This window comes from Marmota marmota, unplaced genomic scaffold, assembly GCF_001458135.2.
Source record: "Marmota marmota marmota unplaced genomic scaffold, marMar, whole genome shotgun sequence".
NCBI lineage: Eukaryota > Metazoa > Chordata > Mammalia > Rodentia > Sciuridae > Marmota > Marmota marmota.
Window position 1 is genome coordinate 560,848 of NW_025999991.1, and position 14,443 is coordinate 575,290.

At 35.8% G+C, this 14,443-nt stretch overlaps 1 protein-coding gene across 2 annotated transcripts in view; it reads left to right on the plus strand.

Moving 5' to 3' along the window:
* Cdh7 (cadherin 7) overlaps nucleotides 1-14,443 on the plus strand; it is a 122,125-nt gene that overhangs the window by 7,886 nt on the left and 99,796 nt on the right. For both annotated transcript variants that reach the window (XM_015499558.2, XM_015499557.2), the window contains exon 2: nucleotides 4,852-5,258. In XM_015499558.2, the coding sequence (XP_015355044.1) occupies nucleotides 5,049-5,258 (210 nt within the window). In that variant the 5' untranslated portion in view covers nucleotides 4,852-5,048. The remainder of the gene's footprint in view (nucleotides 1-4,851; nucleotides 5,259-14,443) is intronic.

Sequence of the window (14,443 nt, forward strand, 5' to 3'; positions counted from 1 at the left end):
CGCAGAAGAAAGAGAGGAGATGAGCTCCTGTTGAAGTCCAAGGCCAGATGCAGGGCTTTGTCTTTACAATATGGATTTGTGAGGGAATATTTAACCCATTGTGCAATACTGCTGATTGTGACTGGCTCTGTGGCCACATTTCATTTATAAGTAAAACAATGTTTTTATGGTCTCTTATGTATGTTGGCATCTGTAAAGGGATAGGAAACCTGTTTGGAGAGGTTATGCCACACATGAGGAAAATTCAAGTTCAAGTTTTAGCTACTTCTGGTTAACAACCACACACAAAGAATGTGAAGGTTTTAATAATTCTTCAGGGCTTTCCTTATGTGATAACCCAACTCAGGGAAGGATGAGTTGGGTTTACCTGTTCTACTGGCCTTTACCTTGAGAATCAGAGGTTATTTAAAAGGAATCAGGGGTTTGAGGAAGAGTGAAGAAAGAGGACAGCTCTCCTGAGGCCAGACAATTGTTACCATACTGAGTGGGGTGTACATTCCAGGCAGAGTTGGTAACTACCACAAATATTGGTGAACATGTTATCAGACGCACTCACTGCATATCACAATTGTATAGACACATTTTCTAGTTCCCCAAAGCAAAGGGTATCACAGAGGCATTTATCTGCCTCATGAGAGAAGTGTTTTTTTTTGTTTTTGTTTTTTGGTTTGTTTGTTTTTTAATCATATACACAGAGTTATTTAAAATTCCCTGATTCAATCTTGTAGACCTTGAAGCAAAATGAAGAAACTTTGGCTCATAAACCTGGCAAATACTTCCTTCAAATGCTACAGAGAAGTTCAATAGGACTATTTTCAAATTATTTGTGAGTCATAAGCGTGGTAGAGTTTCAAAGGAATTAATACATTGATTTATGATGTGGCTAATTTTCCATTTAAGTGTAGTAGATCATAATGAATACCAATATGTTTCAAATATTTCCTAAATGTCAATTAAGAGCCTACCTTTTTTCTAGGTGCTATAGATACAAAGGTAGAGTTGGTGCATCTGTTCATGGAGGTTTATGTTCATCCTAGTTGAAGGATTTAAATGGCATAATACAGGATTCTCAGTTATCTCCCCTTCAAAATTATCATCTCAAAAGATGTCACCCATGGCACATTCTGCAACTCCTTTCATTTTATACATCCTAATTAATTTGACATATCTACAGTCCTGTTATATGGAAGAGAAATAATCTTCACGAGGCAAGAAAAGTAAATTAAACATCTCTTAATAAAGAGTATGCTACATTTCACAGGCAGGCCAAACTCCTCTTTTACATTCCTATCGCATTCTTGAACTTCTCCACCCTTAATTATTAGCAATATGCACTTCATCACAGCTTTAAGAGAGCCAACAAAGTCCGTTTTATATAATTGTAAAAATCCCAGAAGTATGACATGGAAAAAATCCAGAATTCATAAGATGATTTATTACAGCTCTGTAGTTTTGTAAATGTGGAAAATGAAATCCCAGAGGGTTCCAAGGTCATGGTTAGCTAGTGATCAAGGTTATAGGATAAAGACCCCTATGGTCTTATCCCCTGCCCCAGGTTTTTCTTTGGTTTCCCATCAGTGGATGCGATAAGGGAACTCAAACAAACTTTTCCAATTCAGATACTTTGTGTACCAAAAATAAATTACACAGGACATGCCTCTAAGGAAGAGTCATACTGTTTTTAAAAATATCTTGGTGCCCCTCTGTGTATCCATGTGGGTCTTTAAATTCATAAGCATTATAATTCTCTGGCATCAAATAGATCTATCTTTCAAGAATGTTTTCATTTACACTAAGAATTTTCTAAAATATTTTATTGATAACATTAGCACAAAGCCCAACTTCACTTAACAAACCAACTTTAATTTTATCCTAACCAGATAGAAGTTCAGAAATATGATGAGAGTAATAATCTCAAGAACTCTGTTCAACTGCCTTGGGATGTGCCAAGCCCTGTGGGTGTTCCAGGCATTCTTGTTTAATCCTGTGAGGTAGACGTCGTCATTTTATTTCCAAGGGGACAGGCTTGAGGTTTCATCCTGGAATTTCACTTCTTGGAACTTTTCTTATCCAAGATTGTAGCACAGTTGAGACATTACAGACTCAGAAATTAAATCTCCACCTGGTGCAAATAAAAAGTCTGTATCAATACATGATTATACGACCTTCCCCAATTTTGAATTCCAAAAGCTTATTTGCTGTTTAGTTGTTTTATTAGATACATGTACACAATGAGAAATGGTACGAAGTCTATTGATCCATACAGTAGCCTAGGTCATATAGTTTGGCATATTGCATTTTTACAAATCTTAAGAACCAAAGCATTTATGTCATTATTTTTAACCGAAATGAAAATGGTAAAACTGGAACTATATGTGGCTGTCATTTTTTTTGAGCTCATCCCAGTCCTCTAATCACAATTCTGAACACCCCGTCCTCATCCCCAAGAGCCTGGCTTGCCACATGGTGAATGAGCTACATAAACTTACCCTACCCATGCTGACAGCCACACCACCTCATGGCATGAGACACTCCTCAGGACTCCTTTCCCATCACTGGACTAATCCATATGCTAGTGTACAGGTTCCTAGCTTAATTGCCTGCTTGTCTTCTGTAATAGGCCCAGCCTATTTCTCAGACTTCCTCATTATTAGCTTCCAACTTAATTAAGGGCCTGTGAAGCACCCTTAAGGCATGACCCCAAGTTACTTGTTCTTTATAATTCTAATTCTAGAACAACCAGCACTTTTAGAATCATTTCTATAAAGAACAACTTCTTTTTATTCTCTCTTAAAATTTTTTTACCTGATGCATAATAACTGTACATATTCATGAAGTACAGCCAGATATTTGCATGCATGTATACATTGTGTAATGATGGAATTACCATGATTAACATATTATCACCTTAAACTTTTATCATTCCTTTGTATTTAGAATATTCAAAACCTTCTCTTCCAGCTATTTTGCAGTATACAATAAATTATTAAGTAGAGTCATTCTACTGTGGTTGGGTGCCAGAATATAATCTTCCCTGACTGCATTTTGTACCTATTATTCAATCCTCTCTGTCCGCTTCTCCCCTTCACTTTACATACCTGTAAATATATGTGTTCATTTTCATGGAGTGCAAAGCCAGTGCAGTCTGTTTCTTCCACTGTGTAGACTATTTAACATATTTAATAAATGTGTATATATATATATTTTTTTCTTTCACATTTCTTCTATATGCAGGATTTTATTAATCAGACTACCAGAATTATTTGTTCACTGAGTAACAGTGAAGTTACAAGGAAGTGAGGTTGAGATGTGGAAAACTTACAATGTTAGGGTAGACTGTTTTCTGCTGTAAGAGGAAGATACCTTTTGGCTTCATATTCTCTTTTTTTAAAATGGGGAAGAAGGGCTACTGGGGATTGAACCCAATGGCGGTTTACCATTGAGCTACATCTCCAACCCTTTTGATTGTTTTAAGACAGTGTCTCACTAATCTGATGAGAGCCTTGCTAAGTTACTGAGGCTGGCCTCGAATTTGCAATCCTCTTGCCTCAGCCTTCCTATTTTATGGGATTGTAGGCATGTGCCACTGCACCCTGTTGGCTTCATTTTCTTAAGACTGTATTTTCTCTCTCAAACCATGCATGCCTATGTGTGTGCGCATGCACTCACACACATACACACACACACACACACACACACACACACGTGATATTCCTTTGCTTTAATCACCTCACTGTGGACTTATTTTTAGAAAGTAAAATGAGTTCACAAACCAAGGTGTAACATAATGATTTAATTTGTGTAATGACGGAATTATCATGATTAACATAGTACCAACTTAAACTTTTATCATTCCTTTGTATTTAGAATATTCAAAACCCTCTCTTCCAGTTATTTTGCAGTATACAATAAATAAATAAAGTGTGTTGTATTTTGAGGGAATGTATGGAAGTTTATAAGTGATTTTGTGTCCCTTACATAATCAGAATTCTGTGACTGTAATTCATACACATCAGAATAAACAGACTTTTCCAGGCCCACTGTGGAACCTTCTGGGTGCAAGGCAGTGATGGATGGGTCTCACAGTACAGTTGGGTTTTCTAAAACATCCATTGATGAATACGATGAGATCCATAAATGATTATGGAGAAGGCCCTACTGTGCACATAGCATGCTGCCCAATGTTCAATAAATATGTGTATAATTGCAAATGACTACAGCCAGGCCGCCTCACTTCATATGCTCTGCAGCATACATGACAATGGGTCTGAGGGTGGAAAATGGAAACTGCTGAGTTTTTCAGCTGATCACAATCAAATCAGAACACATCAAAACAGCTGGTGTTCTGTGACTCAGAATCAATCAACCAGTTTCGAATCACCTCATCTTCCTTTATTTCTCTTTACAGTTTCACTGAGAGGTTTAAACCAGCATATGTCCTTCCCATTTGGTTAGATCCCTGCTCTGAGCCTCTTTGCTTTCACATTCTAATACTGAAACTGACTGCAGTATTAGAAAAAAAGAAGAAGAAGAAGAAAAGGCTAATATTAAAATGATTTCTAAAATGCTGCTGCTACTACATTTGTGTAAATTAAACCATATGCTCAAGCAAAATGCCCTAGAATAAACATGAAATTTTAAGGTCGTGTTTTGGAATGAAGATAATTCTGCATCAGCAATATTTATGTGACAGATATGGCAAGAGTTATAATAATTTTCTAAGCATCCAGTTAATATTTTAATATTCTACACATGATAATATCATGGGACTTCAATATTGAGTTAGTGAATGAAAGTTCAATGTTGTGTGTTTCTTGGTTCTGACACAGACTCTTCTTTTTGTTCCGATAGGTACCTATTACACCATTCCTTGGCAAAGACTTTTCAGCAGTGGTGACCTCTTCCAATCCAACACTCTACAAATTATTATCTCTGGACTCCCAGCTGACACCCTGCCGGAGGCAAGAGCTCCTAAGCCAACTGGAACTGTGCCTCTTCTCTTGTCAAGGTTTTTTTCTTACACAGGAAAAAGAAAGAAAAAAAAAAAGATGAAGTTGGGTAAAGTGGAGTTCTGCCATTTCCTGCAACTCATAGCTCTTTTCCTGTGTTTTTCTGGGATGAGTCAAGCAGAACTCTCAAGGTCAAGATCCAAACCCTACTTCCAATCAGGGCGCTCCAGGACCAAGCGCAGCTGGGTGTGGAATCAGTTCTTTGTGCTGGAAGAGTATATGGGTTCGGACCCTCTCTATGTAGGAAAGGTAGGGTATCTAACTTTCAAAATTGTAAATGATTATTGTCAATGTCTATGGTTTGAGTGATAACTGCTAGTTTTTTGATTTGGGAAAGGTCAACACAAATCATTACTTCTATGAGACAGTTTATGAAGTTTTGTTATTAGCAACTATGAGGTGTAATCAGGGTGATCAAGTTCAGTGAAGCCATAATTTAAGGATTGATGCTCTGTTCCTAAATACAGATGAGGAGTGCCAGAGGCTGATTTACCATGATGTTAAACTCATTGCCAATGTCAGAACAAGAACGTTCAGTATTCAATGAAGAGCACTGTGTTCTTTTGCCAAGTGATTTTCTAGCTGCTTCTTTTGGGATACTGTGTAAATATTGCTCATACTTGCATTAATGCTTCTATCGAATTCCTGGTACCTGCAGTTCAGAAACTGAAAAGTACAATTATCAAACCTGGTTACTCCAAATTATGTGCAACTCAAGGCCATTTTCATTACCAATCTTGTTTTCATGGTTCTAGGATTTTTTTCCCCACAGCTTCCTTCCATCTTAATTTTAGGTAGGAGACTTTTCTTTGGGGACCTACTGAACTGGAAAGCACTTCAAGAGAGCATGACCTTTCCCTAATCATCCTCAGATCATAGTTTCCAGTCTTTTTAAGTTTGTCAAGATTTCTGAATTTGATGTTTAGCACTGATGAAAGGCTTCTAAGTAGGGCATATCAGCAAGAAATCTATACCTCTATGTTTCTACTCTTCACTTTGTCAGTTATGATTCTGTTCCTCATAAAAGGAAGCACAGATGATGGATGAACTTTTCTATAAATCAATTTCTCAACTTTAAAAGATTGAGGAGGAATCTTGGTTATTTATTTTGTGGGTTATTTTCCATTTGTGTATACCTTAAGAAAGGGTTAAAATATTTTTATTGATGGCCATTCACAAAATTAAAGGTATTCCTTATTTTATGCGCGCGAGCACACATACACACACACACCCCAAAATTTTTCTTGCAATGCCTTTGTATTACCAATACTGACTGGTACACATTGTAAGCAGAAGGATTTAAATAGATTAATGGTTTCTAGGTTTGTGGATTACGATTATTTAGGATCAGCAGTAACGTTTTCCTATGCTATGAAAGCATGTGTAAATGCACTTAACTTTTTTTTGTATCCATTCTCCTTTATCAATGGCACTGTCATCTATATTGTATATGTGCTAAGTTTCCTCACTCTATTATCTTTTAACTCGTTTTATAATTTAAAATGAGAGATAAGTTATAATGCCATGTGACTGACAAAGAATCCAGATCTGAATCTCATTCACTTTAATGGAATTTAACCAATTCATCAAGCTTTCGTCAATGGATAGATCTGAAATATTTAGCTAATTTATAAAGTGTCAGTAGCTATTAGGTGAATGAAGCCATGTTTGGTGACAATGTAAAAATTTTAAAACAGCAAAAGTATGTCCATTAATTTGGTTTAAATGGAGTTGGGCTAGGCCAACATTTAAAAATCAACACAATTTTTAAAATTTTAAAGTGTCTTTTTAAATTTTGCATTTATGCATAATAATTCAGAGTGTTTATATCCAAATAATATCTAGAAGCCAATTTTATAAACATCTTGGTTTAAGTTCCAAATGTACATGAAGTTATGGAACAATTCATTTGTTATTTTTTAAAAAGAAATTGTATGATTCTTTAGTTAGGTAATCAGAGAAGATGCCTTAATAGATTTTTTTTTTTGAGAGAGGAGAGAGAGAGAGAGAGAGAGAGAGAGAGAGAGAGAGAGAGAGAATGAGAGAATTTTTTTAATATTTATTTTTTCAGTTTTTGGTGCACACAACATCTTTATTTTATTTTATGTGGTGCTGAGGATCGAACCCAGCACCCCACGCATGCCAGGCGAGCGTGTTACCGCTTGAGACACATCCCCAGACCAACCTTAACAGATTTTATCTGACAGAAGATTAAGATTGTGTTTATGCTTTCTGTGGGGAGTTCAGTACCGCCATTCACAGTGAAATGTTTAGGATGGAAATGGGCAAATTAAAAACAACTTTCTTCATTGACTAAAATGCAGAAAAAGGGAAACAAAATAATTGGGGATGGAGAGAGGTTTTATAGACCAGTGAGACGAATACAGGGCCTTACAGTGACAGTTTCTATTTTCTTATAAAATGGTAACATAGAACTTGAGTACTTTAGAAGCATTAATGCAAGTATGAGCAATACTTACACAGTATCCCAAAAGAAGCAGATAAGAAAATAAAGGAATTCTTTTTAGGTTGGTGGTCTGAATCATCAGAGGGACAGCTCTGATCACTTGTTTATATAAAATGGGTATGTTTCTGTTGTTTGTTTGGCTGAGGGAGGTGATGGCTATGACCACAAGTGTTTATAGGACAGAAAACTAAGTATTGTAGATCAAGATGTGGAGCAGGAGCCAGGCAGAGCATCATGAAAACTAAATAAGAAACCTAAGTGGTACTTTCCACCGATGTACATTTAACCTAAGCTAATTAGATGGCCGCCCATTTGGTCATCCAGACAAGATCTATTTAGTTGCTTTGGATGATGTTAGTACTAACTTTAATAAGACATATCAACTATATGTCTTATAGTTCAATTTGATGACATTACATATATGTACAATGTATATTGAATCGATAAAGTGTTATTGCTGGCTCTGCCACTTCCTACTATTGTATAACTTTACCTAAGTTGCCTAATGTTACTGAATTTTAATTTCCTCAGTTCTAAAATGGGAATGTTCATATCTACTATTCAATTGTTACTTAATAACTGAAGTAAAATATTTGAAATATGCATCCAATTAATCTAGATATTATTTTTCTACTTAACTAAATATTGATTATAAATTAACAGTTATGGATAATTCAGTCTGTCATGTGTCAGTTGTTAAATGTGTGATCCCTTCAGTGAATACAGGCATGATTTGAGGTATTAAGACTTATTCCAGCTAATTAGAAGAATGGTCTGTTTTGGTTGTGCTAAGGAATGTAGTAATCAAGTGTTTATATATTTATTTATGTATTTTTAGATCTTCAAATTTGGAGACAATATTAATAGCTGTGGCAAACAAGATCAGTTAAATGACTGTACAGTTAATAAAGCTGGGTCATTAAGGTATTGAGGTCAATGAGATCACAATATGTATTTTGAGTTTATTATTTTATCTAATGTGCTGGGTTTGCATGACATGTGATAACCCAAGCCCAAAGCAGAACAATCCATTGAATGGGGCCAGAAATACAAAGTGAGAACCAGCCTTGGCAGAGACTTATGGACTGAGTTAGACTCTATAATGTGACCTTTCCTTTAGCCTTCTACCCTTTCTTTCGCTATAGACTGGTAAACTGTTGACCGTAAATGTACAGACTAAAGGAAAGAGTTTTACATGTTCCCTTGATTGAGTTCTGTTTGAATGATTAGTAGAGCCCCATTTGATCAATTCTTAATGACTGTCTTGCTTGTTCTCCTGTTTTTACGTGGGGATAGGGAACCAAGGTGCCTCTTATCTGGCTGGGAGTGTGTCCATTGTCTCTGATCTGCTATTTGCAGTACAAGAGGCCACAGTTTCCACCCACCTCATTGCATGACTGTGCCCTTTCCCATCCCAGTCTTTCCCTCATTGGCATTTCTCACTTAACGTCTCCTAACCATCTGACACAACTATCTATCTCCAAAACCACCCAGCCTCTGTTCCAGGTATGGAGTAGTTTTCGTCTTTGTTCACCATAATGGGCTTCCAGCCCATGGCTGCGCCCAAGGCCATTACTTTCACTGAGATGTGTGCTCTGTGCGTCTTCAGCAGTCTGCTTTCCTCGCCATTAATATCATTCTTGCCTTTTTTTTTTTTTTTTTTTTGCTATTTCCCTTTCTTTTCTACTCATTCAAGGAGAATTTATATCTATTACTACAGCAGAAATCAAATACATAGAAATGCAATGTTCATGGTTTACTTTCTTTTAAATCGAAGCTTGCCTGAAAACGTTGGTGAGCGTTTTCAATGCATTTCATTACAAGCCAGCAGTATCTCTCACCAAGAGGTTCTCTATCTCCTGATATCTGAAGCTGTGTTCAGTGCTCCGGAAAAGAAATCTTCATCATGAAAATAGGCTGTGTTAAAAAATTGAATTACAGATTAGATTCCTTAGCTGGAAAATGTTATATTAGATGCACAAAAAGAAAATAATAAATCTCAAGTATTAATTACTTAGGGAAAAACAAATTTGTCATAATAAAATCTACATTTTATTCATTCTGGTGGAAAACAAACAAACAAAATGAAACAAGTGTCCTGAAAATATGTGTATTGCCTACAGTCAGATCAGATCTGAAGAGGAGACAAAGCCAGGCTGTGTGTGCATGTATGTTTAAGGAAAGTCCAGAAAATCCATACCCATAATATCTTTATAATTTGAGTTAATTTGCCAAGATCCTTGTTCTTACTTTCTTGTTAGCTTGCTGATAGAAGTGTGGAACTCCTGGTAGCTTCAAAAGGAATTTGGACATGGATCAGCTCTGTGGGATGCAAATAAGTTCAGCTTTTTAGACATACTTTCTGGCAGTTATTTTTAGCTCTTAGAATAGTCCAGTGTAACTGTAAGGTATTAAATGCATTTTCTCCAGCAAATAATTCAAGATTTTTGTTTTGTTTCCGTTTTTTCCATATAGAAGATAGAATATGTCATATACTACCTCTAAAATGAAAGAACCCACACTTATTTCAAGTTTAATATAGCTAAATACATTCTGTGTTATCTTAAATTAGAAATAAAAATTATAATTCCTAAAGACTTGATCAGGCTGAGCCACATAGCGAAGTTGGAGGAAGTGGGGAACTTGGAGTTACATGCCTAATTGTAGCCAAGCTAGATAGTTTAGATTAGGCTCTAAATTTCCAGTTGCATTTGTCTTGATAAAAGTCACTTAAAAACTACCCTTTTTCATGTCGATGCTAATATATATGCTCCAAAAATAGAGAATAAATTCCAGTATGTACCAACTATATTTCTACATTATATTGATGTTAAATGTTTAGCAATAAAACCAAGACATAAACTGTACTGATGACTTAGGATTTGCCCTAGGAAGTGAAGTAGAATTGCTTTGACAAGTTTTATGTGCAGGGCCCAATGATACAGAGCCTGAGAACCTGGTGCAGTCCCTGTGACTCCCCAAGGAAAATGACAGAATTAGATAACAGCTGGACAGTTGCCCAGTCTTTGCTGGCTTAAGCACATGTAGGCAAGAAATATATTGAGAGAGAAATTTTGTCTTCATCACTTTGCATGATTTATATTATTTATACATCTTAGGATCATTACCAGGGAGAAATACTAGTTTGCATAAATATGCTTAACATTTCATCAAAAAAAAATTCTTGGCATGCTGTTAAACCTGCCTTTGTGTTTTCTTTCTTCTACTTTCCCTCATTCCTTTCTTCTTCAAATAATTGTGAAATACCTACTTTATGGGTATTTTGTGCTAGACTGAAAAGTTAGAAATAAAGATACTTTTTATAGAATTTGTAGTCCAGTTGATAAGTCAAGCAGGCAACCAGAGGGCAAAGAGGAGCAGTAAATTTTGATGCTAAACTACAGCTGTGAGGTGGGTAAAAACAGAGGGATCCACTCATGGGTCTGTGAGCAAATGTGAGCCTGAGGGTATCTTCCTCTGTGATTCCTTTTTATCTCTTATATACAGTCTTTGAATAAAAGCAAAGGAAAAGTGGGGAGGGAGAGGAAGAGAGGGGAAGGGAGGGAGATTATCTTCTTAGAAAAGTAGGGCAGAGTCTTCTAAAACTTCTCTCAGGAAAGCTTCATATTGCAGGGTGGTCAGTTAACAGAAACCCTTCGATTACAGTTATAGTTTTCTCATTATTTTGAGCAGAGCTCTGGGAGGGTGAGTCTTGATTTTCTTATCTGTCAAATGAAGATCCAATAGGTAAAACTCTAAAACATTTCATTTTAGTGACTTCAGACTTACAAAAAGGAAAGTACTATTCCTAAATTTATGTTCCCCAAATGTTGACAATCATATGTGACAATGGCAATAATTGAAACTAGAAAATTGACATTAGTATAATGCTATTTACTTCTCAGTAGGTTGTATTCAAATTTTCCAGTTGTCCCAGTACTATACTTTTCCTGCTGGGAGCCAGACCAACATCACAGCTTTTCATTGTCTTTTCTCCTTAGTCTTTTCGAAATTAGAAGAGTTCTTTTGTCATTTCCTGTAGTTCTTGGTGAGTAATTTGTTAGAATATCTCACAGTATGGGTCTGTCTTATGTCTCCTTAATGAACACATTTTACCTGTATTCCTGGTAAGAATATTGCAGAAGTGCTGCTCTTCCCTTCTCACCCTGCGGTTTGGAGAGGTACTGGATGTTGACAGTACTCACTTGTAACAATGTTGACTTGGATCACTTGGATAAGGTGATGTCTGCTAACTTTCTCCACTGAAAAAAGCATAATCCAGAGGTTTTGAAATATTGAAAAGGGTATAAAATCACCCAAGTTGTCCTTACAGATGGGAATAAACACTACCATTTAACCTGATGGAAGTACAGGATGGTTCAAAACTGTCTCTTGTCCAGGTTTAGGATGGGAAATGGGTTAATCTGAAACATGGGCCAAATTTAAATCTGTAATGTTGTTAGGAATGTCCATGACTTTCTGTATAAATTGATACTGTTTCTCTAAAGCACATCAATGTAGGATTTCTCAGGGAAATTGATTTGGTTTTTGATTTTTTCTGAACTATACAGTAATATTCTTTACAGTCCAGGATTCCAAGAACATTTTCTACTGATCTAGAGTTTAAAAGAAGAGCTTTCCTCCAATTATTTATAACATATAAAAACTATAATGCATTGTAATGTTGGGTCCCAAATACGTAACCTTTATAATTATAAATAAAGCATTATTAAATAATAGGTATTTTATTTATTTAATTTATTTTTTTACTTTATTTATTTTATTTATTTTATTAAATAATAGGCATTTGGGATTCTATAAATTAGAGGAAGTAACAGAAGAAAATACAACCTAATGTCTCAAACTTAGTATATTCACAGAGTTGAATCTGAACAGCAAATACAATTACATTTCATGTTGAAAAGATTTAGTAATGACAGTTTCTTCTAATGATTCTTTTTCAGAGTCTATGATATTTCTGTTTCATTGTCAATATTAAATAGATCTTCAGAAAGCTTTATGAGTTAGGGGAAAAAAGGTGTTTTTATTAGAGATGAAGTAATAGATACTTTTTAAATAAAATAAATAGGTAATAGATACATGTGGAAGTAAGATGAGTAGGAACGATCATTAAAACTATCATTGAGAAGAGCTAGTGAGCCTATCAGGATGTTTATACCAAATAATTCCCTTATCTTCAAATACTATAATTTTCTAACAATTCAAATTAAAATTAACTCTAATTTGTCTAAAAACCAACCATATTTTGAAGAAAGCTGAAAGAATTTCGGTGCTACATTGGTTTCTTCAGCCTGTTGTGACAAAATGGCATAAATCACAGTGATTCATTTCTTCCATTTCTGGATGCTGGGGAGGCCAAGGGCAGGTGCCAGAAGGGTCAGACTCTGGGGAGAGCTCTTTGCCTGGCTTGCAGGCAGCCCCCTTTCTCCACGTATCCTCACATGGCATGGGAGAGGTCTCTTCCTCTTCCAAAAAGGCTGCCAGAGCTATGGGATTAGGGCCTTGATGTTAGGACCTCCTTCAAGCTTGATCACCTCCTGGAGTCCCTGTTCACAGATTGAGTGACTTTAGCAGTTTGGCCTTCAGCATGTGAATAGTGAGGAAAGTCACAAGTTTGTCCAAGTTATACAAACTTATTTCATTTCACAAAAAAATAGAGAAATGAAGAGAAAGTCCCATTTGACAATAGTTAATTTATTTGGCCCTCTGTATCTGTGGGTTGGGCATCTGCAGAGTTAACCAACCACAAATCAAAGCTATTAACTACATCTGTACTGAACAAATACAGACCTTTTTGACACCATTATTCCCTAAGCAATATAGTCTAACCCTGTCTTATATAACATTTCCATGTTATTAGGTATTATAAGTAATATAGAGATGATTTAAAGTATTTGGAGGTTTGTTTATATGTAAAAACCTTGTCACTTTTTATAAGGAATTTGAGGATCCACTGATTTTGGTGTCTATAGGATTCGTATGATCAAATTTCCCTTGAATACAATTTAACCAGAATACTATTATTTTACATATTACAGGGATAACTACCTATTCCATAGTTCAGTTGTAGTAAATAGATGTTCACACCACATTTTCAAAATAGATGTTGGAAAATGTCTTCACTGGGGGGTTTGAAAATTTTATTCAAGTTTGCTTCACCCAGTTGTAGGTGTCAGGCCAAGAGCCAGAGAATTATCTTCTGCCCTGTCACCACATGAAGGAAAGGGAGAGCCAAGCATATGGAGGATTAAAACACACAAGTGCTGAGGCCATTTAAAATGTTGCCAGTTAGGTTGGAATCCTTGCCTTCTGTGAGATAAATGCACAAGGGTAATTTCTCAAGATGGGGCTGCATTATGGGAATGGTAATTATAGCACCAAAACCGAAATGATGAGAATCATTGCAGCAAGTTGTGTGTGTAAACAGTGCACAATTATCTGATAAGAATGCTTCCCTTAGAATGTTTACTTATCTCCTTAGTTAAAATGCTGACATGTTTTAAGGTATTTAGCTGAAAACACACAAACAAAATTTGGCCAACACATACATAATGTTCAACAGATGTGAGTTTGAAAGATTTGTGATGATCACTAGTGAAATTAGTCAAACCATGCTTAAATTAGATTTTTTCTGATTTGTGAGTCATTTAAGGGTCCACATTGGAGCCGAATATGTATGGAAAGGGAAAGATTACACATTCTGCACTTGGTTCTTTGGAATGAAGAAGAAATAAGATAAAAACTGGCATTTTCTTTCCCATAACATATCTAAGAAACTCTGTTCTGTATCTCACATCTACTCTATTACCAACATAGTTTACATAATTTTGTCGACTGAATCATAACAGAGCTGATTTTAGGTATTTAACTCCTATATCTTACTTGTTCAGGAGAAGCAGATACTGGTGAGCTCTAGTCTTTGGGATTCAATTTATGGAATTCACTT